Raw genomic sequence first — 25,165 nt, 5'->3', positions numbered from 1 at the left:
TGCTTCTTAATCTCCAGAAATATTGGAAACTTGGCCTAATGGAGTCATTTGATAGCAGCGAACTGAGAAGGAGAGGATTTTTGAAATCATACAGGTAAGTTACTTAACTGAAGGCAGTGGGGGAGAAGATTGTGATGGCTGGCTCCTTTCTGTTAACACCAGTGAAAGGATTCTATTTCAAGACAAAGTGGGACCTAATTTGTCTCCATTTGCATGCAGTAACTTGATACAGGCCTTACAGGCCAAGAGATTTGTAATTGTTGCTGCTAATTGGTTACCTTGGTGTAGAAAAAGAGGGGAACCTGCCAGTAACTGCATTAAAATCAGAAGTAATGCATAGACTAGGTTCTCTGTGTGGAAAAGATTTCAGCTGAGCAAACTAAGTATTTTTTGTTGCAGTACTGGTAAAGCCTTATTTTTGTTTTGTAAGTAACTGGTGTCTGTCTCAGCTTAATGTGATATGGGGAATGCTTTAGCCTGTCTTAACTAACAACTGAAGTACCAAAATTTCCAAAGTGTGCTTTTCAAACAATAACTTAGCCCAAGTCTGCAATCTTTCTTGTTCAGCCAGGCACTGTAACAGCTGCTGTGACATCACTGTAGCTCTGAAGGAGCTATTCTAGTGCTCCTAGAAAGGGGAGGGGCAGGGGAACACAATACTGCCTGTGCCTCAGTGAGATCAGGTGCTGAGTATCCCTGAGACACCTGACTCACTGGCACAGCTCCACTGCCATCAGTGAGGCAAATCACTTCCTTTACTGAAAATATCATCTGCTCCTGCTAACTGCCCTGCTGCCTACACCTAGTGTGTGGAAGGTTTCTGATCTTCAAGCTTTAGCCACCTAAAAATTTTTATTCTAGTGAAAACTGGGCATGCTCTGCACTTTGGGGATTTAACCCTCTGTGGGTGATAATCCAACCCATTTATTGATACCTGTTGCAGTAGCTTTCTTCTGAATGTTGTAAGAACTGGGGATGAAATTGCTTTATTTAAAAGCAATGTGCTCCTGTCTAAAATGAAGTTCTCTAATGCAATGTTGCATTAGTATTGCCTCTGGTAGAATGGCTGCTCATTATCTTGCTTTCTACTAGAGCACAAGTAAATCCCAGCTGAAAATGATAAATTTCATTTGGTGTTTGACTTCATTTTCTTGTCCTCCATACCCTTAAAAAGTAATGTAGGTGAAAAAATTTTGTGTATACAAGAATAGGATTTTACACAGGATCAAATTGGGGTTTTGGCAGTGGGTTGGGCTTTTTTAAGTTGCTGAGTGCTAGCAGGCTGCTGAAGTGTGTGGTAGGTGTAAGTTTTATATTGGTCCAGAGGGCATGGGAACTGCACCTGCTGAGTCAGAAAGAAGACACCTACTCAGTCCAATTGCATTTGCTACACTTAAAATTACTTTAAAGCACCAAATGACTGGGAACTTACCAGTGTTCCCATGTTGGTATCTGGGGTTACTTCTGAACAGTCAGTTTTGACCAGCACTATTTCCTTGTTGGTGCCCCCAGACCTGCACAAAGGCACAGCACTGCCACTGCCTCTGTTTGATTTTATTTTATATTGGGTTTGTAAAGACTGAGTGGGAACAAGGAAACACTGATATACAGGCCCTACTTTCATTAAGCCTGACTCTTTCTTCTCCACCAAGCTCCTTGCCTTATTTTCTGACAAGCTGCATCAATTTATGGAGCAATCTAAGAATTTCCCATTGCTCTGACCACCAGCTGCTCTGGTTTACATCTGCTGCATCAATGGCTCATTCCAGGTAATGGCTTTTGATTTTGTTCCCACTGTATTCCTGTGTAAAGCATTGTCTCCTCATGTGTAAATGCCAGCAGGGTACTGGGTGTTCTCCTCTGTTGTTGGGCATATTTTACTTCTGCCTGGCTATTTCAATATATTCTCGTTGTGTTTGAATCAATAGCAGGCTATTGATGCTGCTGCTAACAGATTAATTGAGTGATCTCAAACATGTATCTCCAGTACAGGTGCCTGGCTGCCTTTAATGCAGGAATTGGAGGTGAGAGCTGGTCTCTCCAAATTGCTGAAGTGACAGGCATTATGCCCTGGGGAATAATTAGTGGCTTTACAGCAATAGTTATATTCAGTTCCTTGAATTTAATGAAAACCTTTCTGCTGGCCTCTGAAGGGTTTAGATTAGACTGCTGGGAGGGCATTAAAAAAAAAAATTCCCCAACTATTTTAAGTGACAACAAATTGAATTCTTAAAAAAGCCTGCATACAATTCACAAAATACCTGGCCAAATGCAAGGCAAAGTGTCTGAATGAGAACCAGACCCAGGGATCTGGGTGATTTCCAGCATGGATCCTTGGGGCTCAGGAACATGGTTTTCCCATGACAGCTTGGACTTGCTGAGCAAGGCCCATGGGCCCTTTTAACCCACGTGGGGCTAAAAGACCTTCCCTCCTTTTCATTTGCTGTCTATCTACTGCTTTTCTTTGCACAAGGCACATCAACAATTGGCAGGAAAAGTGATAGTTAGTCTTTCAGAAGCAGGTGAGGTTTTTCGTGTAAAAACTGAGAGATTTTGTGCCTGTATCATTACCAGTCCTCATTGCCATTTCCAATTACACTTCAGTGCTATTTTTATTTAACTAGTTCAAGGCAGGCAAGGAAAAGACTGTGACTCTTGGTGTCCCTCTTGGTGGGGCATCTTTGGTAGCTCCCCACAGCATCTCAGCCCTTTGTGTGTGATCTCAGAGCTCACCCAGAGCAAGCCAGCCCTTGACTTTGCTTCACTCCATCCCTTTGCCATGTCAGCTCTGGACAGGAGTGTAAATATTTCACAGCTGTTTGCTGAACTGTGTGTGATTTGGGCTCTGAGCAGATGACATTTTGCATTACAAATGTGCCTGAGACCTATCAATTTTTCTCCCCACAATCCAGATATGTTTCTGAAATATCCATTAACTCACTGGCTGCAAAAAAGGAAGGGGGGGCTCTCTTCTGTTAGATTTTTCTTGATTGTTTTTTATTTTAAAACTATCATCTGAGGATGAGGAATTACAACTTCTATTAATTACTTCACCCAGCTCAGAATCTCCTCCTGAGGTTTACTGGAACTACTGAATTCCTGGAAAACTACTCAGCATCCTTTGGTGACAGGCAAAAGGATAAAAAGGGGAACCAAAACGGTGCAGAACATATAAAATTGGTAGATGGATGAGAAAGCTTAAGTTATTTTGTGTTTCTATAAGGGAAAAAAGTTTTCTTAAAAATGGTTAGAGAAATTATCGTGAAGAGTAAAATAATATTTAAAATACTCCAGGAAAGTGTAATTTATTTTTTTTAAATCTCATTGTATGAATCTGGTATTTTTAGTAGATCAGCAAGTAAATAAATTGTATTTTCTTTCTTAGTATTTGGGGCTTAATATATACATGTATGAAAATAAAAACAATGAAACTGTAGCAAAGATTATTTCTGAAGAGCTGCAACAAGACATTTAAAGTCCTGATGTGTATTTGGGATAGAAGTTACACTTTCTTATTATTCCTGAAGTTTGTGTTGCCTCTCCCTTGGCCACGCGGTGTCACTCTGGCACCTCGGTACCGGCAGCCAGGCAGGGGGGCAGGGAAGAGCAGAAAAACTCGCTCAGACTCTCCTGGCTCCATGAAAAATTGAAGGGTATTTATTTTCTGGTAGGCAGCCAGGCTGAAAATAATATCTGAATTGAAAGCCTTTCATGAAACATCTGGGCAGTTAAATTTTGCAAACTTCAAAGATGTCCAGTACCACACTGACATACTGATTTCTCTCTTTAGTGAAGAATCACTTAGGCTAATGCACAAAAGCCTCTGTAAAAACCGTTTCATGCTGAAATTAATGATCAAAATGACTATGCTTAATAAAGCAAGTATCACAGGAGTGCCAGTCAATATAGTTAAACTACAACAGGCTCATAATCAGTCTCTCAAATCGCTATCAATTGTCCACAGTGGCCAGTTCTGCAGTGATTTTTTTGAGGTCTGCATGCTTAATCTCCAGATTTTCCATTTTGGATTTGACACGTGTGTGCAAAATTGCGCCTGTGGTTTTCTTTTGCAGGCTGTCATTTTTTAAGTATCTTTCATAAGCTTGACTAGATTTTCTGCTGGTAAATAATAATAATAATAATAGAGTCACATTTATAGTAGTTGAGAAGCTGGTCCTCAACACTGACTTCAAATATAAGGTCTTATTTTTACTTGTTGATATGTGTTCTCCTAAGTGCAAAAGCTAAAAGCAGAACTATGTCAAATACTTCCTAGATGACTTGATCTGCTCTTAGAGCCATGGGATTACACAGTCACATGCCTGATAAAATTCACCCCAGTGCTGGTACATGAAGCATTAGGATTTTCTTCTCTCCTCTCAATGCACAGAGTGATGTACAGCTAAATAACCACCATAAGTTTATATTAATAATTCTGTTCACTGAGCTGCTTGAGGCAGAAATGCAAGTGCTAATGTGTAGGAGCTGTACTTTGATAGTTATTCTTGGGAATGAAAAAACACACTAATAATTTCCCAGTTCTCATGCAAGTGCTTATAATATGGTCTAGGTAAATTTGCATTTTACACATAGTAAAAGATCATAAATAAATGTAAATACTCAGCAGGTGTCCCTCTGTTATGCCATGAGGACCTGTCAGAGTACTTGTTCTAGTAAGTAGGGAAAAATATTAAAGCAGCAGCTTTATACTGCAGCATTTTCAAAGAGAAGTAAAAATCACACATAGCATCCCCATTTCCATAAGTAACATTAATTTTATAGACAGAGATGGAGCACAAAGAAAAAGAAAGTCTTTAGCAGAATCTGTCATTGGCTTAACTCTGAGAGTCCCCATACATCATTGCTGGACTCCTGGAAAGCCCAGCCAGGGACTGACTGTGGTTTAACTCTTAGTGCACATCTCCAGCACCCCAGGCCATGCCCAGGAATGCTAAAACTCATGTTCAGGAGGCTCAGCATGGCTTGCAGTGCAACACACACACTGTCAGCTGCAGGAGAGGCACCTGCAAGCACTGCAGTGCTGGAATGGCCCTGTGCTGGGGCAGCTTGAGACACCACTCAACTGCTTGCTGAAAAGCTACAGGAAGGAAATCTATGGAAGATGCTAATTTTTTCCTTAAAAAAATTATTAAATGTATCCTAACTAGAGTCATCAGGTGGCTACTGCCATGTACAATTAAAACAAGACTGGTCCCCTCAAAGGAAAAATTAGAGAAATAAGGTAGAGTTTAATTTGGTCTCATGTCAGAGAATAAAATAATAGAAAAATAAAAGAATAAAAAAAAATAATGAAAAATAGCTCTAACATTATGATTTGCTGCAATGAAAAATTATACATAGCATTTTATTCATCTATGTAAAATAATTTTTTCATGTAATGTTTTCTTAGTTAAGAATAACCCTGACTTAGAAAAAAGACAAGTTCATGGATAACAAAAAGCAGTGCTTGTCCAGGTTTTTCCTTCTTCAAGCTTTGAACAAGTATCACCTGTTTTAATTAGCTCTCCACACCTTTGTACTGTCATATGAACTGGGAGTACTCTGCATACATGTAACAGTTACTTTAAACAGGGAGCATTTGCAAAGCAAATTATTGTGTTGGAATCTCTCTGCAGTGAAGCAGCATTAAAAAATGGGTGTGCTTTTGTTCCATTGCTTGTTTGAGTTGATTTCTTTAATTTCCTAGGATAGGAGTAAATGGACTTAAAATCCATTTGGTATTTTGAGATATGGAGAGTATCTCCCAGCTGAGGAAGCCAACAGGTTCAGCAAGCTGCCTTTGTGTCTAGGCAGGATGGACATACCTGGGACTTTGACCTTTGGTGTTTCCAGCACCATTTCTGCAATGAGTTTTGTGGGAATGTGGCTGATTGCCTGAGAGAAGTTAAAGCAAAGTTGCAGGTTCTAGGCCTTCCATTTGTAGATCTCACATGATAATTTTCCTCCTGAATGTGATTATTACATTTACAACACAACACTCAGCTGAAACTTCAAGAGAACTGGAAACTAGTGTTACCTCCAGCAGAGAGCAAAATAAACACATTCCTGCAGTGTGTTTTTCCATGGCCAGACTCAAATTTCACATCAAACAAATCTAGCAAGTGACAGGTCACAACACATGCCTTTAAAATACCAGAGGAAGGAAAGCTTCTTCAGCAGCAACCAGATAAACAAAACCAAACCCCCAAAGTTTTGAACAGCCTCAGAGCATATTAAAGGCATACCCCAGGCTGTTTTCACTTCAGTAGCCAGCCCACAACCAGCACTAGTTATTCTGCAGTCCTTCCTTGTGTTAGAACAGGGATTGTCCTGCTGTCTGGATCTCGAGCCCTATACTGAAAGGATTCTGTTACTTCAGGTCTCCTGGGGGAAAAAACCAAACAAAGCAGAACTAACATGCCACTGCATTACAATTGTGGCTTGCTAAGACTGAGGAGGAACACATGACAAGGAATAATCTCACAGGCTTCCTTGGTTTACCAAAGGCATGGTCAAAATGGAAAGGTTATTCTGGGACATGACATTACCCTCAAGCAGCTGCCCTATACCAGGTGATACGTGCTGTTAGCCCCTGACAAATGAGAGGTAATCCAAATTTAGTTCTTACAGAAAACATATTTAAAAAAACACCCAAAAACCAGGCTGGTCTAAGTAGCTGAGCATTCAGAAAGTTCCCTGACCAGCAGAAAAGTTTCTCACCATCTGGCCCTACAATTTCAAAGTGACAGGCTCAAAGCATTTGCCATGATTTTCACAGTGTTTGACCTTGCCATTTTAATAAATTGGCTTCCAAAGGAAAGATTTTTCTATTCAGTGAATTCTCTTATAAGGGCCCAGAAAAGACTTTCACCTATTGAGGAGTTCAAGTCAGCTTTTCAGATTTCACTCTTGGGACTGTGGAACAACAGCATGGGACTCATACAGAAGAGTTTCAGGCTATGGGAGTTATATGCAAGCTGGAGGAATTGTCAGTCATAAAGATTTGTCATTAAAGTAAGTGAAGGTTTATTATTATTACTTTATTGTTATTATTTTAATAATTTCTGGCTATAAAATTATGAGCTATGTGATCTCAATTGGCCCCATAAGACTTTCTGACCAGATAAATGAGTCAAAGTGAGACATCAATACTGGAGGCTTAATGTCCTGTGGCTACGTGGGATTATCAGTGTCTGCTCTCATTTAAAAGGCTTGTTTCAGAGAAGTGGTCACAGCACCAAGCCTGCCAGAGCTCAAGAAGCATTTGGATAATACTCTAGGGCACGTGGTGTGGTTCTTGGGGATGGTGCTGTGCAGGGCCAGCAGCTGGAGTTGATGACCCTTGTGCATCCCTTCCAACTCGGCATATTCTGTGATTTTAAAGTCTCTAAGCCTCTAAGAGGGACTGCAAGATAAACAGCCCCACTGTTACAGGGACTAGCTGTACTTGATTGTGGCCTGTCAGCCTGCATCTGCTGGAAGAACACAACCACTGCCTTGTGCAGAGCACCTCAAAAAACTCCACATCCGCACACCAGCCTCCTGCAAGGGCCCAGAGGGAGGGTGTGAGGCTTGGCTCAGCTGTCCCCACCTGTGTGCAGGGACTGGTTCCCCAGAGCTCTCTGTTGGTGGGGGCAGGTCCATCCCAGGGCCCACCCGGGCCTGTCCCATGTCCAACAACCATGGGGAGGTCACTGCCCCAAGGAGCAGCAACAGGGCTGGCAGGAGCACGTGAGGGGAGCAGACCCACATCTGCTCTATGAAATACCCATCACTTCCCTGGCAGGAGGCATCTCCCCTACAGCAGGTACAATTACAGCACCAGGAGCGTTCACCTGAAGAGATTGGCAGAGCATCCCCAAGAGCTTCATCATGCTGGAGAAAACACACAACTCCAGAGACTCTCTGATGGACACATCCAAAGCATGGGAGTATCCCCAGGAATTTCTTCATACATTTAGTCACGTGCACCTATTCCCTGCAAACCCACAGGCTGTCACCAAATGCAGTGTGTAGGGCATGGGCACATACAGCACCAAAGAAAGGCTGCTCCAAGGAAGGGTGAACCTCTCACCTCTATGGGAGGTCAGGGAGCAGACACAGAGGAGTGTTTGCCTTCTGTTGTGCAAAGGACAACAGCACTGAAACACTGAAATCCTTCCTCAGGCCTTGCTGCCTGATGGAACCAAGGAAGAAAGGTTCCATGTGAACAATTTCAGGAAAATTTCAGCTGCAGACTGAAAGTGAAGCAACAGCATGCACAAAAGGATTAAACACCACTAGCTCTTTCTCTCATGAGCAGCAGAATTCTCTTACCTTTCTTCCTCAAGATCCTCTGAGGAGATGCCCTCTTTGAGATCCAAGCTCCAAATTTCAGACAGGGCTGTGGCAGATGACTCCACAACAGAAGAACATGTCAAAGTGTATATCATAGTACACTATGATATGAAAATAATTTCATTAAAACTCTTTTCCTTCCGAAACAAAATCAAGAAGGCATTATTGCATTTAGTAGAAATGGATATAACAATTAAAACCTATGCTGAATTTTGTAGGTTATAGCCCACTGAAATAAAGCCCAGGGGGTGAGGAAGAGGAAGGGAGAGGCTGCAAAGGCTTCTGGGGAACAGGAGTGCTATAGAAACTGAAGGTGCTCGTTCAGTTTGTTGCTAGAGGGCAACAGAAGAGTGCTTAGAGCTAAAGGAAGTAGAAGGTGAACTGCTTCATGCTTCTTGGGCTTAAATGGATATTTTTCTTCTATTATACATGAAGTGTAAACTGGAAAAGGAGATTTTTATATTTCAAAACCTATAGAAACCCTTTGCCCAAAACCTTCCATCCCATGGCACTTCAGTGGTTGCCTGCTCTTAGCAGTTTAGGTCTGTGTTTCTTTAACCTGTTTGCTTCTAGACTGAACTAAGGGCTCTTTACAGCTTCATCTGTCTGGTTCTGGCATCCAGGACCTCAGCTGGCTATGAGCCTTCTGCTGGTTTCACTAGGGTTGGCTTGTGCTAGTTCATGACACTGCTGGATGCCTCTGGTAAGAAAATAGTTGTACATTCCCATCATCTTTGGACTTCAGTCACTGCTCCCTGCTGCTACACTACACTACTGTGCTAAAGAAAGAGGTGTTTAATTAAGGAATAAGTAGTAAAACATCTAATAACTGTAGGGATGAGCTGCCATGTGGGATGTCTTGACCACAAATCCCAGCTGGTCACTAATAGCAGGGCAAATGCTTTGCTCAAAACTACAAGAGGGAATTGTTGTTGTAGCTTTATACAATGAGTATAAAGCTACAAGTAGGTGAGGGGCTCTGTGCAGCTGATGTACTTCAAATTAACTTCCACAGAGTACTTTTCTATTACTTTTTACCTATTCAGGGATGTAATCCACCTACTTATGAGGTGTTGTGGTGCTAGATTAATTAATCTTAGTAATATGCTTTTATGGCACTGCCTGCTCTGCTGTGGAAAAGTTAATGATCAACTACTGCTATTGCTTGAATTAGGCTCCCAACAGCCCATTCAGATTTTAACTTACCTTCTTTAGATGTTGCAATGCATTTTGTGTTTGACATGTTTTCCTCTTCTCCTGGCAATCCTCAAAACCCTTACAACAAGCAGGTAAAAGATCTCAAAAGAGGAAGGGAGCCTCCTATTTCTCAGGGAATATGCTGCTCTTTCACAACCAGCCACACAGCTCTGTTCTAGCTAGCAATGCAAAGGCAGATTTGATGGGAGGCAGGCTCCAATACCTACAATTCAGCAGAAAGCAGAGCCAAAGTGAAGCCATCTGTGCAGGTGGCACTCATCCAGAGGGAAGGGTGGGAAGGTTGTCCTAAGGACTCACCTGTGGCCCTGCCTAATGAGCTGCTCCAGTGCTTCCCTGCAGCTGGAGGTCAGAGGGTGGTGGGACCAGGGGAGCACCTGGAGCTGAGTGTGTGCACCAGGCTTGCAAAGACCCTTCTCAGCTGAGGTGAATGCAGGTGAATCCTCTCATGGGGATGATTCTGCATCTACTAACAAGGCCTGGTTTCTTCTCCTGCTCCCTACCATGAGCACTTCAGCCCAGTCTCAATATTATTTTTCTTTTTCTTCCTACCCGTTCAAAAGGCAGTAAATGTCACAGTAGTCTGCCCAACAGGATGCCAGTGAGGCAGGGCAAGGACAAAAGGTGCTATTCTCCCTGAACTTTAAATCCTCTGAATCTGTCTTTAGGAAAAGCTGTGGGTTTTGTTAACCAGATTAGTTTAGCAACAATGGGCTCCATATATACTCCATTGACAAATATATGTGTTCTCTCTAAGGTTTGGGTCTCTATTAAAAAAATCCTGGTCCTAAGCCTCAACATGGCTCTCAGCTGAACCTGGGCACTTCCCAAAAGGCATTTATGGCAGATCAAGTGATGTGCTGTGACTGAAATCTGTTTATCAGCATATCTGGGAGGATATGCTGATCCTTTTCATCCTTTCACAAAAAAACAGGACTGGGGCAGTGTCTGATGGCTCAGACTGTGCCTTGTTCTGTCCTACTTGAGGTGCTGCACAAGCTCTCAGTCACTGATGGACTTGCACAAAAATAAGTGTGCTCGATGTGAGCACACCCACAGCTAGATTTAATCACACTTGTTGCCCACACCTTATAGTTTACAAAAAGCTTGTGTTCCAAGAAGGAGGAGAATTTATGGAATAGAAAGAACAACTTCAGTTTTAAAAGCAAGAGTAGACAGAGCCTAAACTTCTAAAAGTATATGTAAGAAATACATGGAAAAACGTCTGTAACTTAAACTAAGGGCACAAAGCCAGAAAACCCAAGGACAGCACCTTAGAGGGACAGTTGCAGTTTGCTGTTTAAAGGGTTCTCAGCTACTCTGGACAAAAGTGAGAAGCTCCCACTACAGGGAAGGTGCCAGGCAGTGTCTGCTGGAGTTGAGAATTGAACTGGTGTGAAGTGGCAGAAGTCAGCAGGTCGGGAGTCTCATTTTAGGTGAAAAATTGCACTGTGAAAGCAGAAAGCTACAGTAAAAAAAACCCCACTGCACTGATCCACTAGCCAGGAAAGAGCTCATCAGAGACATATAAATACAACTTCACACACTTCAATGTGTAAACCACTCAACAAAATAAATTATGCTATGCTGGCAAAGTAGTAAAAGGCCTTAAGAAAATTGAAAAAGCTTATAGCAATGAAGGATTATTCCCAGTGCAATAGAAGGAATGTGTATCACACTAAGTAATGGTGCTTTGTCTGTGAAAATCAGCCAAGTGAGGGAGCAGCAAGGCCAAGGGCAGGCAGAAGTGATGCTGGACACATATTTACCTTGGCTCTCTGCAGTCAGCAACAGGCTCAGGGCCATATTAAGGCAAAACATATCTCCCTCTTTCCCTACTATCACTGCTCACAGCAGGGATTTCTTCTGTTAATATGCTACTGTGCAGCTCTAGAATTGGAAACTGATTAATTCCCAACAGGCAGAAGGGATTCCTAGAGAGCAGGGCAGTGTAGGTGACCCCGGGGATCACAAGAGCTGAATCTACAGCATCACTTAGGGGTGCTTGCTTAGGGCAAAATGATTCAAGATTATTTAAAATCCCTGGCAGACACTATTTGTGCTGTGCATGCCCATGTGATTTAGCATTATCCAGAACAAACACCAGCATTCACTGAATTCTGAGGGCAGAGTTCATCATTAGGAGTATTGGGCAGAACTTGTACATGTCACTCCCAGGAGCTGATGCCTGGGTGTGGCTCCTGTGCCCAAAGGGATGTCTGTTTTGCAGTCTCACTCCACAGTCACTTCATGGATCTGAGCTCTTCTGACCTCCTTTTTGGCACACAGCAGTGCAGGAACATTACAACATTCCAGGAACAGATAGAAGGGATGGAAGGACAAATCCCTTTGCTTTCCCTCCTCCTCTTTCATGGGCTGAACCTGTACTTGCCATCAGGCAAATGATGAGCTCCTGAACTGACACCTAGTAGAAGTCCAACCTGTGCAACTACAAGGGGGGGGAACAGCAGGTTTGGGTCTTTGTAGCGAGGCAGGGGAGTCCTTAATCACAATTTCAGGAACAGCCACAAGCAGATAACCAAAGGTCTGCTCTGCCCTGGTTCCTGCTTCTGACAGTGGCCAACAGCAGATGCTCCAGGAAATATAAAAAAAAGGTAATTCACAAAATTATATTTGGTACCATATACCCAACTTCCAATGCCTTGGGCTTAAGTTCTGAAGTAGAGGTGATGATCTGTATTTGATAGGTTTCTTCCCTAAAGGTTTCTTTTGGGAGCTGTGTAAGCTTCCAGCCTGTGTTTTCTGGCAAGAAATTTTACAGCTCAGCTCACACTGGTGTGAAGAGGAGCTCTTGGTTGTGAATCTGCCTAATGCTAGTTGCATTTGATGCCATCCAACTTTCATGCTAATGGAATGCTTAGTTTCTCCCTGAGAGCCTTTCTACCTTCCTTAAGTTTGGGGTTCTCTGCTTTTCCACCTCAGGCTGAAGACAGCCCTCCATGCGCTACAGATGCCTGCTTTCTTGGCTGCTTGCTTCCTACAGTATGCCAGTGCACAGAGAACTCAGAACTGATACAGAGATTGTGCCAGTCTGCCCTCCCTGTGCCCAGCTAAAGCCTTGTCAAAGAATGGGGATGCTCAGGAAATGCCAGGTGCCCGTGCCAAATGGTTTTGACTTAGTACTTCACTCAGCTGATGCTAAATCAGAGGATGATGGTGTAGGTGACAGCTGAAGGGACAAGGGGAAAATGTGGTGGCTGGGTTTTACTCACTAGGTATTGCAATTGAAGGTAAAATGGAATTTAAAGAGATCTGTCTTATGCTTACGTGTCCCTGAAAGAAAACAGCGGATGAAGCAGTCAGAGAGAGAGCAGCTGAGCCTGTAGCTTACACCTGACAGTCCATTAAGCATTGATCATGATCAGTTGTGCACCTAAAAGAAAGGAGAGTCTCTCCTCTCCTCCCTAAGACCAGGGACAGGTCTTGATCATTTGCATGACTCTGGCAAAACCATTTCTATTTCAACTCTGCTGAGCAATAGAGATACAAATCCCAAGAGCAGCCCGGTACAAATTTTGGATAAACTTCCAGGAGGTGGAAAGTGTGCTAGAGTGGTTATGGGTGCTTGTGGATGTTGGTCAGCCTGCCAAGAGGTGGCTTAGTGGATGTGCAATAATCCCATTCAGTGAAGGTGGTGCAGTGAAAGCACACTGGAGTGCTGTGAGTTAACCTGCTGCTATCAGTGTCACCTGGATCTATTATTAGCATTTACCACAATAGCATTAGAGGATCATGAGAACTTTCAACAGAGGAAGGTGATCAGCCAAAGGGCATGGAAAGGACCCTGCTGGAGAGGGTTCTTAGGCAGGCTCGTTGCAAAGGAGCACATGGTTGGGTGGGAAAAGCCTCTTTTGCACTGAATTCTTCATCCCAGCACTTCTGGAGCAAAGAGATGAGCACTACTGGGTCAGACCAAGGATTTGTCTGTCCCTTCCACTGTGTCTGACAGTGGCCAAAACCTGATGCCCAGAGAACAAAGAACAGCATGACCAGTTAGCAACAGCCCTTCTGCAACCCCCCAGCCATTTGTTTGAATTTGGAAACTGCTCCTTCAGGCATGGTTTTCTACGCATTTACTAACCCCCAGAAAACTTCTCATCCATGAACCTGTCCAGGTTACCTGGGAACTCAAAGCTCCTCACACCACCAGTGTCATGTGGCAAGTTCTGCCCCTTGACAGCTCTGCATGGGAAGTCTGGCTGAAAAACAGCTTAGAAGGGCTGAAAGCACAGTGGGTAAGATTTCTGGATTTCTATTCAGTGTCTGGGTACCAAATAAAAGGAAACAATCTTTTGAAGCCCAAGAGGAGAATGTGGTTCTAGGATGACACTCTCTGGCCTAAGTCTCTGCATTAATGGACTGGGCAGGTGAGCAATGTCAAAACAAAAGCCAAGGATCTAGGACAGAGCAGCAAGGCCATTAAATCCTACCCCTACAGCTGCAGCAGGTGCCTGCCTTTTACAGATGCATGGCACATGTGCTCCCTGTACCCCCACTCAGTGCAGGGCACAGAACACTTCCAGGAGCCCTACAGCACCTACTCTAGTGCCTTGCCAATTAAGTAGCAGAAATAATTGAAGGTGAATAATTTCATGGATTCTAACAAACTCCCAGGCACCAGCCTCCCTGCCCCTCTGTTCAGCTACAGAGGGGCAATCTGTTCTGTTAACAGGAAAATTCTGCCCAGCAATGCCTGCACTGACCTTCAGCCACCCCCTCACCTTCAGACATACTGGAGGCCTAAGCAGAAATGAAGACAAGTCTTTAACCTAATTACCCAATTATCTTGAGGTAATCACCCAATAGTCTTTGGATACAGTAATTTTTTCATTTCTTATTCCTCCTATCTTCTAAACAAACGGCTTCCAGAAAACAAACCTTGCTGTGACTACAGCAAACAAACAAACAGACCTCCACAGCAGATAAAAAACCCCATCAATGACAGACATCAGTCTACAGCTTGTTACCTTTCCTTCCCTGGAGGGCTGAGAGGGGCAGGGCTGTGCTGCTGTGGGAGCTGCAGCACCTAACAGAGCTGCACTCTGCTCAGCAGGCCAAAAATCACCCCTGCATGCTCAGACCTTGCTGTCCTTGGCCAGCCAAAAGGAAGGGGGAGGCAAAGCTGGGGAGGACCTGCCTCAACAGAAGAGCCTGAAGGAGCCCTTGGGAGATGGGCAGTAAATGTGTGAGTGGGCACACCTGGGGGAGGCTGTTCAGAGTGCTCTGGGATGTCTGACAGACTGCAGGACTGCTGACACTTGATCACAGCCCCTGCAAGCTGATGCAGCTCTTCCTGTCCTGTTCCTGCAAGAGCAGGAAGGATTCACGGAGATCCTCCCAGCCCAGAGACTCCTCAGAAACCCTCTGTCTTTAGACTGCTTGTGAAAAAAGGCACCATCATCTGATTTTCAGTTTATGATGAGATCCGCCAATTATTTAGAAACTCACCCTACACACTCTATAACTGAAAAATGTAAATGTGATACAAAGAGCACAGGGATCCACAAAATTTTACTACTAGTTGTAATTAAGGACCCAGGGGAAATATGTAAAGAACTTTCTTTGTAATATGTAGTGCATAACTAATATTTAAAATACTGGGTGGTGGAGGCAATCACATCTCATCATGTCGGCAGAATGACCAGCTTATATTTAATGACTAAGATGCAAATTTAATCATACACTCATAAACTGCTAATTGTAGGGTTTTTTTATAACCTGTGAGGATAATTTGAATACTCAGTACTAATACCTGGAATGCCATGTAATCCTTATTATACAGCCATAAATTAAAAAAAATATATTAATCCCAGTGGGGACTAAAGAATCCTTTCTTTTTTATGTCAAAGGCAAGAAAATTTCTTATGAAAATCTTCACTGTGAAGAGTAATCACCTGGCTGCTTATGTAAAACTTCAGGTAAGTGTGAGGGTGAGGGGTGAGACAGCCCTCCATGGCCTCAGACCTGTGCAATAGAGAGGGATGGCACCCAGCTTGCTAATTCTGTCTAGTGGTGAAGGCTGCTTTTCTTTAGAGCTTGACAATCAGAGCTGCTATTTCCAGGGCATATCCCCCTCCCAGTTCAGCATCTTCAGATGGCACCTGAAGTACTCCTGTCCATGCAGGCACACAGCTCATGCTTGTGTTCAGTCACTCAGTCTTTGAGTGTTTTTGCAAATTTGTTAATTTATATTACTTTTATCTTGAAATCTCTAAACAGGCCAATACCTGACTGCCACAGAGCCTGGCTCCAGTGTCTGCTGCCACTTGGAAGGAAACTGGCTGGAGATCCTTCCTGTGCTGGGGTAAGGTCCTTGTTGCTCTGGAATATCCTTCAAGATGGCACAAAAACATATATACAGATCCAACATATACAAAACAGATATATGATGTCCAGGAGGTGGTACTGGACATCTCTGCAGGCCAAAGGACAGACTGGGAGGTACCAGTGTACAGGAAAGGACTTGAGGTGAGTTAGCAATGTACTGTAATGTTTTCACTGCAACCTGTGCCCCCATGCTGTGGGGGTGGGATGCAGGACCTGCCTCTTGGGAATGTTTGCTGCTGCAAACATGCCAGTGGGATGTTGCAGATAGGTGGCCTGCTTACAAACCAGCTGGTGAGGCTGAAAAATGATAAAGGAGCCATCACAAGTCTGTTGTCCTGTGCTAGGCTCGCCCTGAATCACAGCTTTACCTTTTCAGTTTCTTTTACCTTTTCAGATCTTCTCTAGAGCTGGGATACATTAGCATAACCATTCTTGCATCTTCTAATGTTGAAATTTCCATCTTAGCCTCCTGCAGCCTTGATCCAAAAGCTTTTCATATTTATACCAGAAATCAAGGTTTTTATGTAAGCAGCAGTGAGGGATTTAGTTTGCATATATAAATATACAATAGACTCACTACTCCAGCTGCTAGTGCAAAGTGAATCCATGACATGGGTTGTGTTCTCTTAGCTAAAGGCAGAGGCATAAGTTAACTGACAATGAATTATCCTATTGTAGAGCCTTCAGGATGGGGATTATCACTGCTAACACACTGTCTTATCCTGCATGCAGTACACAGAGCTAACTTCTTTGGGAGATTTGGAACACAGGCAAGCGATAACGTGGAAATTCATTAGGCAGCACCTCAAAGCCCCAAGTGTGTGTGTGTAGTATCTCATCCATTTCAATGGGAATCTTGCCTGCAGGAGAAGTAAACTCATGCAAATGCTGTTAGATCATTTTAATAGACCAAAAATCTAAGGGGATTCAGGAGTGGCAAGCATACCCCTTAAAGACATCTCACTGCATAGTACACACTTTGGAATCCAACCCAGAGTAAATAAATGCTGGCCTATCCAGTGACAAGAGTAGCAAGACTGTGATTTAAAAAAAAAGGGACAGAATAGGGACAAAACTGTAGTTTCATCTGACAAAGTAAATCTCTTCACCAGACTTTAATCCTAAAGTCTGGAAGAATTGAAATATGTCACCATCCTGGAGTTTGTGTACCAAAATTAATCCTATTTAGTACATTAGATCTTTATCTAAACCTCTTTGTACAGAGGATGAGAGACCTGACCCTGAGAGAAGGATTTCCAAACACCTTCAGTTGCTCTCTCAGTGCTTGTTATTTGAACATGGAAAAAAAATCCCCCAATTTTACAAATCAAACACTTCTAGGCATAAGTTATTCTTGGGGGCTATCTGTAGGCAAGCTGCTGAAGAATTAGGGCAATAAATCACTGTGCTGCTTTTCCTTACTCCCTCTGTTAGAACCACGCTTTCAGTGCTCAGAAGGGATTTCCAAACTACTCTCTTCTACTAGGCAACCCTTCTTAACATAACATACCCACATTTTTGGTGTTGTCTAGCTTACCTGTGCTCGCTTTGAGGCCTGATCTGACTAAAGGACTGTGAAGAGCAGGTTTTCAGTGAATGAAATCAGGGAGTTGTGGCTGAAGTCTGGCCACTCCCATCTTGCACAACAACTGGCTATTTCTGGCTTTGGTGGGCTACTTGCAGGTAAGAAGCCACAGAAACTGGTTTCTGTTCTGGTGCAGAAAAATTTGCTGGCAGAAATTCTGTCTTAAAAAACAAATAGGAAAACATTGTTTCTAAGAGGTAAGATGAATGAGACTCCCCAGAAACAAAGACTTCTTAATATTGGTCTTAATATTTCAAACAGAATACCCTGGAGAGCAATGCTTCTGATTTGCTCCTTCCTCCCATGCTACTGCTTTTATCATAGACTAGAGAAACATTTTTACACCTGACATCACCACTCTTTCTTTTGAGCCCATTACCTTTTACTAATGGTAAGTTCAAAGAAATAAAATTTTACTTCCAAAAGTAAATTAGATATGTAACATTTTCATAAATTAGCACTTGAAAAACAAACACTGTACTGAATGTACTTACTTTCAGTGTCAATGGCGTTGCTTTGTGGATTTTTTCAAAGCTCTTAATGTGGCATTCTTTGCATGATATCTTGCAAAAATTGTCTAGAAAAGACCAGCTTTACACATCTATCAATTAAATAAGCTGTATTCAGGAAGTTGAGTGTTTGCTAATAGGTAATGAGGAATTCTGTAAGATGGTTGACAACTAAGGCAGTGAAAAAGTGGGGAAAACAGTGTTTGTACATATTTTAGAGCATACTGAAAACCTCACAGACATCCTGCTGTTTACCTACATTTTTCCTCCCTGTGTCTGTCATGACCAATTAGTTTCATGTCCCTTGGGTAATATCATGCTAATTAAATATTAGAAACCATGGGGAAAAGAGGCAAGAGGTTTGTTTTTCTTTTGCTGTGCAGTTTAACAGTAAGTGACAAGCACCAACCTTCCAATATCATATGCAAACTGTAGGATTTCCTTGTGACATTCCCAACCATAAATCCTAATGTGCTACACAAATATGCAAAATTTCAGTAAAATCAATGAATGACAGCAGAACTGAATGCTTACAAGCAGCACTAAAAAGGGAAGGATGCAAGGCATAATTAAGGAAGTTTCTTCAAAGAGCTAGGAGACAATTTGTAACTAAACAGTTTTATTTACCTTTTTTTTTCCAAAATAAAAAACACAAAATAACCACCAAGATTAAAGGCCATAGACAGCATTAACCAAATGAACCAGCCACTTGGTTATAGTAGCTGATAACTAGAATAACTGGATATTATTGCATATACCTCAGGTTCATTTATATATCCATTATAGTTTGGCAAGATTACAATCATACAGTAGCTTTGGTTGTGTAAAACCTAGTAGCAATACTTACTTAAAATGTGACTGGTTAACATTTTATGACAACAGCTATTTTTCTGTCTTGACATGCCTTCTCTCATTCCAGGTTCTTGTCCACATTGTCACTGACCAAGAATTAAGGAGACATATTTGCAACCATCGTTTATAGCCCTTCTTTATCACCAGGTGGTGATGGATCTCAGAGGGGTAGGAATCTCTCACTTGCTCTCCTCACACAGGTTTGTAGAGCAGCCTCTCCTCCCGTGCTGGTGACCCAGCTGTGGTAGCCTCAGCCTGGCAATGAGTCTGTGCAGAATGCAAATATGTCGAGGTGTTTATGGCTTTCAGGCCAAAGCCTCTCCTGACCTACAGTGCTGGGGGGTGACTGTACTGCCTTGCCTTTGGATACAGAGAAAAAAACCACGAACAAACAAACAGCTTTTCACATTGGTGTGCTGAGCTGCCAGCACAGAACAGCATTAACAAACCTAATACACAATACTACCTTGGTTACAGAGTTGTGCCTGAGACACTGCACAGGATTGCATGTGTATCTTCTACAGTCTATGTATTTTAGTTTTGGTCTTTTAAAAAATGCGCTCATCCTTATGTAATCTAGTGTAACACTGCAGCTTTAGAGTAATGGTTGATAAAAAGTCATAAACACACAGGCTATTTGGAAACACTGGAAGCTTTTGCTTGTCCTGCACCACTTGTGCAGAATTCCTGCCTTTCTGCCATCAGTCTGCCCCCAGCATTCTGGGAACATCTACTTCCACAGGAAATGTATCACCTACTTAAAAATAACCTAAAACCCTCAGTTCTACCTGGGAAAAGCTATAAAAGAATTTGAATCAAACTGAAGTAATCTTGTGTGTGAAGACCCTTCTTCACTTACAAAATGCTGGAACACTAGATAACATCTACTTGTTTGTGCAGCCCTTTCATTTGCTTGCACTGAAGCAAAAAGGAATTCAGCATGAGGAACGGCTGCATGGTGAAGATCCTGCAGAACAAGGTAACTGCCATGCAGTAATTCAAATGCAAGCAGTGTAACTGCTTTTTGCATTCAGATCCATACTTGTATAAGGATATAAATTAATAAGCCCTTCTAAATGATTTTAGAAATATCCTCTTTGATCTAGACATATAAAACCTCTGAATACTTAGAATCACTAGATTTCACATGGCCCACATAGTCATAATTATTTGCACTTACATGGCAAATATTAGAAATACATTTGCCTGCAGTTGAACAGGTAATTATACTGTCTATTATTCAGCTGAGCAAAGATCAAGCACTCTATATCTTGCAGTTATTGGATCTTATTCTAACCCTTTGCTTTAGAAAGGGGAAATAACCATCTAATTATATTACCAGTGCACAGTACTTAGTTTGAAAAAGACAACCTATAGTAGACAGCTAGATTTTTTTTCCTAAGATGACTTTTTATGAGATAATCTAAAAGCAGTCTCTTCTGACTGAAGATTGTCTATTCCACTGTACTCGCATAGTAAAAATAGTTAAAATCTAATTACAAAGCTGCTACATGGTTATTTTGTGGTCTGTAAAACAAAACAGTATCCAGAATTTTATCCGAACAAAATACACCAGACAGTATAAAAATATTTCCCAACTGGAGATTGAAACATTAATGCTGGATTTGGTTTTTTTTGTATAAAAAGTAATGTAATAATGGTTGACATTTATCTGCTTACCAGTCAAAAATATACATATGACTTCAAGGAGCTGTTCCAGGCTCATTTTCGGTGAGCTTGTGCTTTTGACCCTAGAAGTAATAAATGCACAAGTGGAACACAGTTTCCTGAAAACCTGAACTTTATCTTATTTCTAACAATAAGAGTAACATCTGGCTAAGGATTTCCACTTATTTGCTTTGTTCAGGCAACTACAGCAGAGGAATTCCAGAAGCACCACTTCCGCTTTGAATGATGTTTGTTCAGTGCAACATCTTCCTTTTCTCTCTCCTTTTTAACTCGCTGGTAGTGATCTTCTTCCTTTAAATACCACACAGGCGGCCACCGATGCCTCTCAAAATATTCTTGATTATCTGATGAAAAAAAATCAATTAAAAAATCCTCAAAGATGCCAGTAAGATACACAAATCCCAGAAATCACTTGCAAAAAGCTAATCATTGATCCATTTTCTATGCTGGCTTACATATCAATGATTCACCCAGTTTCCTCAAATGCCTTATGTGTGAAAAGACTTTGAAAGTGGTTACACAAAAGAGGCATTAGTTTACCAAAAACCATAAAAGAGCAAGGCCTTTACAGAGTGTATTTTTCATTGCAGAGCCTTTGTTCCTTTCAGCATCACTGAATTAGGTAAAGAACACAATGCTTGCCCAACAATCAGGCTAATGATTATGACCTTTTTCTGCAGATAAGAATTTATGAATGCTGTTCAAGATAGCACAGAGGTTCAGTCTCATGGCTTAGCTATGTGAGTTCATCTTTGTCTTTATGTTTAATCAACTGGGTGGGGAGAAAGAAGGGGAAACCTGATGAAAACTGGCAGGGAAGTTGCCCATACCTGAAGATTTAGCTTTGATTTCCTTGCGGAACTTGGAGCAAACGCTGTTGTAATTGGTGCAGATGTAGTGCAAGCACCAAGCTGCCAGCTGGTTAGCATTGTGAAACTGTGAAGAAAAACAAAGAGCTTATTCCATTTCCTGGGGTTATCATTCATTCTGCAGCCCCTATTTACAGCTAAAGCTGGAATGGTCCCAGCAGATGGTACCTGGCTGTACTCTCCCAGGTGATCATCCTGACTGCCAGCTCAGATCTCGGAGTATAAACATGAGCTAGGTGCTGGCCACAGAGGATATTCTAACAGTACCTAGAGATATTGCTTGTCTCCAACCAGGAGAAGGAAATAAAAGAAAGATTGCCCTTCCTAAGACAGAAATTAAGTGAAGTGAGATGCTTTCTCTTGGGAGGGGTTCAATTCTGGTTTTGCAACAGGATTACAGGTATTGCACAGAGGGTCTCAAAAACAGCTGCAGGGAATCTTGCATGGTGGGCAGTGTTTTAGTGCTACTTTTGTGCAGTGTTTTAGTACTACTTCAAGCCAAGCTGCAGCTGACTCACTGTTAGTGTGAAATCAAGAATAATAAAATTTACACAATATTTTAGCTTGTTCCACTGTAGCTGGGAGTCTGCTGCATTTTGGGAAACAGGTGTGAAGTTTAAATGTGAGCTGGGAGCTCTCTCTTTTAATTATTTATGGGACTCAATAAATACTGAAATGCACTTGAACATAAAGAAGATTTGCACATACTCTGAATTATCAGATGATTGATCAGATGATTTTAAGTAGCCAGTTTAAGGATTCAAGAAATGTTGTCTTTGCAGTACAGGTTTAAATATATCTCCAAGAGCTGAATTGAAAGGAACGCAAGAATCAATCACCATTACAAAGCTGAACAGCTTCATTACACTGCTTTTCATGTTAGTTAGTGCACCATGGTCATGAGAACATGGAGCTTGGAAGTTCCACAATCAAGACAAACTAAAATATATATCTGAAAGACAACTCCTCTGAGGTTACTTAAAGGGATATCTTACTTTTGAACTAATGAAAACACCTTCTTTAGAACTGAAGATAAAACTAAGTTTTATTGTAAGTCACTCTCAGAAGTGCAGGCTTTAAGCCACTTAGAAGCAGTGCTCAGAACCAGTAGGGAGCTAAAAGCAAGTCCTGCAGCTGACCAGAATCTCTTCAGAAGGCTGTGTACACTCACCTGTGCCAGTTCCAAATAGGAGAGGACTTCTCCATCTATTGCAACGCCGCTCATGGAGGCCTTTGTCAGCTCTTGCACTGCGTGCTGCTCTGTTAGGGGAGAAAACTCATCACTCACAGGGCAAACAGCCATTGCAAGGTCACACCATGGTCACAAAGAACCCATGCAGCATGTTCTCCCTCCTCCTGGTGGTAACCAGCATTTTGCAGGGGCCACATTCACACAGGTATCCTCAGCAAGTTGAGATTTGGGGGAAGTCAAATTCTGACCTGTAGAGCTGTGGCTGAAGATGTGGTTAATAACCACTTATAGAAACACAAAGTTCAGCAGCCACTAGTCTTTCTCTGGCATGGGTACAATATTCAATTTAAATTAGAAATATGGATCAGCTGTCTCCTTTCAGTCATACAAAGTTTTTAATCAACATTGCACTTGCCACTGAATTATTTATTAATGAGTATTCACACAGCACTGATAGAGAAAAGGTCACTTCAGGCCCTCTTTAGGTTTTCAGATTGGCTGTTCCTAGGGATTCAGATGAAGGCTGACCAGCCCCCCCAACAATCACCTCAGTTCAAGATTCTCCTTAACCCTTTCCTAGAATCTTAGAAGTCTGAGTATTTTTTGGGAAACACTGGCATTTGGTTTGATTCTACTGGGTTCAGTTGTTGGCAGTAGCCTTTGGACTCAAAATTATTTCACCAACAATTAAATAGAATGAAACATTCTTAATACTGTATGTATGTTTACACTGCAGTTATCTTAAAAAATACCTAAAACTTCAGCTATGTGCAAATAAAATCTGGCAATAAAGATTTGGTCTGTCAGAACCAGTAAAGACAACAGACACAGTCCTGATGCACAGCTGAAGGAATGCCAGGGTTTGGTATGTGATTAAATTCTGCCTAAATGAAGTCCTGTAGCTAGGTGTAGCTTTGTTTCAGCTTTCTCTGAGTTTTTTGGTCATGTCTCCAGAACAACGCCAAATGACTGACATAGAGAAAAACAAATTAAACACAACACAACCCAAACAACCCCCGAGGTCGGGGTTGTGTATGGATTTATTTTTAAAACTTTAGTGGTATTCTAACCTGTAATTTTTCTTTAAATATGGGACTGAAAAGTTTTCTTCCTGAAATGAGGGCTGAATGCCCAGGGATATACCAAAATATCCAATTCTCATCTAGTGAAAAGGGACCTAGACAGCATTTCTGAAAACATGATTATCTAGGTAAGTTTTAAACTGACTCTCTTTGAACAGAAATATAAAGCGGAGCACTTCATTCATTACTTAATGGAAAACCCAGAATCCTTCCTGGTTTTAGGTAAATTAACAACAACAGAATGGATATTACGATCCACAGACATTATCCTCAATGCTAAAGAGAAGGTTTACTCTTTCTGTTTTTAAAGCACAGAAAACTTCAGTGTTCTGAGCTGGATTAGCACAAAACTAAAAAAGGCAAGAGAGAGGCAAATACATTTCTCTGTGTGAAAATATCAATTTGCATTACAACAACCCCTCTCAGAAAAAAAATATTTCTCTGACACTCAAGAAAATCTTGTGTTCCAAAAACCATTAAAGCAAATTTCAGCTGTTGCAGAAGATAGTGCATCGGACAAGGCCAAAAAATTGTTACCTGCTAGAGCAATCAGGTGAGGAAGGCAAAACCTATTTGCCAATGCAATTAATTCAAGGGTGTCCAGTTCCTGACTGGAGGACAGTTGCTTGGTATACAAATAATCTAAAACTGCTTGCATGGAGGTCTTGTTTATGTTGGGCAGAGCTACCTGGAAAAGATATTTAAGAAGAGAATTTATAATTATTAAGGGATTTTCATATAGCAGCTATATTTCACTTCTCTCACTTTGCCTGACTTTTTCTCTTCAAGGCATTTCAGAAATGCAGGGAAAACATTTTTCAAAGCAGAAATTTCCCATTCAAATTCAAGACATTGCCAACAGGTAAGCATTGCTCCAGAGTCAGATCCTGTGCCAGGTTATATCCAAGCTGGAATTGGATCCAGATCAAACAGTGACTCTGTTCAATGCTCTCTAGCCTACAAATTGACAGCTACACATAACAGTTCCTGAGCACTTCCCATGCCAAACCTCCCTTGGTGGACTCCTTGAGGAATGTAATCTATCTGCTCCTGGCAAGGGATTTTCTGTGGATTCTGAGAATAACAGAGAACAAAGGATAACAGTAAAACCACCCCTCTCAGTCTTTTGGTAAATAACCAAATTGTCCAGGTAAACAAGGTTGAGAAGGAACTGAGAACTGAAGGGATGAGGCAGAAAAAAAAAGTAAGCCCTTTCTGCCCCACACATGTAGTGAGTGTAACCAGCATGGAATGAAGCTACCAGAACTAGGACAAAAACTGTCTAATTTCTCATGCTAAAGCATAAACCTTTCATGTACATCAGCCACTCTGGGAAACAGCTCAGTTCTCCAAGTGAAAGCAGCTAGCTGTGAAATTCATTCATTATTAATGTATTTTTGTTAATGCAGAGAACTGTAAATTTAATGAATGAGTTTATAAAATTTGCCCCAAATACAGAAAAGGTAGTATGTAAAAACAGATGGTTT

At 41.7% G+C, this 25,165-nt stretch overlaps 1 protein-coding gene and 2 long non-coding RNA genes across 24 annotated transcripts in view; 2 read left to right on the top strand and 1 right to left on the bottom strand.

Moving 5' to 3' along the window:
* The window catches only part of RHOBTB1 (Rho related BTB domain containing 1), a 72,620-nt gene that overhangs the window by 5,388 nt on the left and 42,067 nt on the right, over positions 1–25,165 (bottom strand). For 3 of the 20 annotated variants that reach the window (XR_010367118.1, XR_010367119.1, XR_010367123.1), the window contains exons 8-16: positions 24,216–24,366; positions 22,576–22,664; positions 21,366–21,471; positions 18,842–20,879; positions 17,980–18,086; positions 17,438–17,646; positions 15,801–15,904; positions 9,544–9,757; positions 8,317–8,438 (exon numbers count right to left, since the gene is read on the bottom strand). Coding sequence is in view for 3 of the 20 variants with exons in the window: in XM_064430004.1 (XP_064286074.1) it covers positions 20,710–20,879; positions 21,366–21,471; positions 22,576–22,664; positions 24,216–24,366 (516 nt within the window). In the remaining 17 variants the exon portion in view is untranslated. Of the gene's footprint in view, positions 1–8,316; positions 8,439–8,896; positions 9,038–9,543; positions 9,758–9,852; positions 11,002–15,800; positions 15,905–17,437; positions 17,647–17,979; positions 18,087–18,596; positions 20,880–21,365; positions 21,472–22,575; positions 22,665–24,215; positions 24,367–25,165 lie in introns of those variants that run through there. The other 17 variants (XM_064430004.1, XM_064430006.1, XM_064430007.1 and 14 more) reach the window with 15 other exon arrangements.
* LOC135306334 (uncharacterized) lies at positions 613–13,989 on the top strand. Of its 3 annotated transcripts, none has more exons than XR_010367141.1 (3): positions 613–816; positions 1,653–1,769; positions 13,689–13,989. It is a non-coding gene; the product is annotated as an uncharacterized LOC135306334 (long non-coding RNA). The 3 variants fall into 3 exon arrangements; XR_010367140.1 differs by lacking the exon at positions 13,689–13,989 and adding an exon at positions 6,852–7,001; XR_010367139.1 differs by lacking the exon at positions 13,689–13,989 and adding an exon at positions 3,059–3,847 and having other exon boundaries at positions 640–816.
* Positions 14,718–15,995, top strand: LOC135306338 (uncharacterized). Its single transcript, XR_010367144.1, has 3 exons — positions 14,718–15,046; positions 15,423–15,491; positions 15,793–15,995. It is a non-coding gene; the product is annotated as an uncharacterized LOC135306338 (long non-coding RNA).

Source organism: Passer domesticus, chromosome 8, assembly GCF_036417665.1.
Source record: "Passer domesticus isolate bPasDom1 chromosome 8, bPasDom1.hap1, whole genome shotgun sequence".
In the NCBI taxonomy this organism is placed as follows: Eukaryota; Metazoa; Chordata; class Aves; order Passeriformes; family Passeridae; genus Passer; species Passer domesticus.
This window is presented reverse-complemented; position numbering and strand designations above follow the sequence as displayed.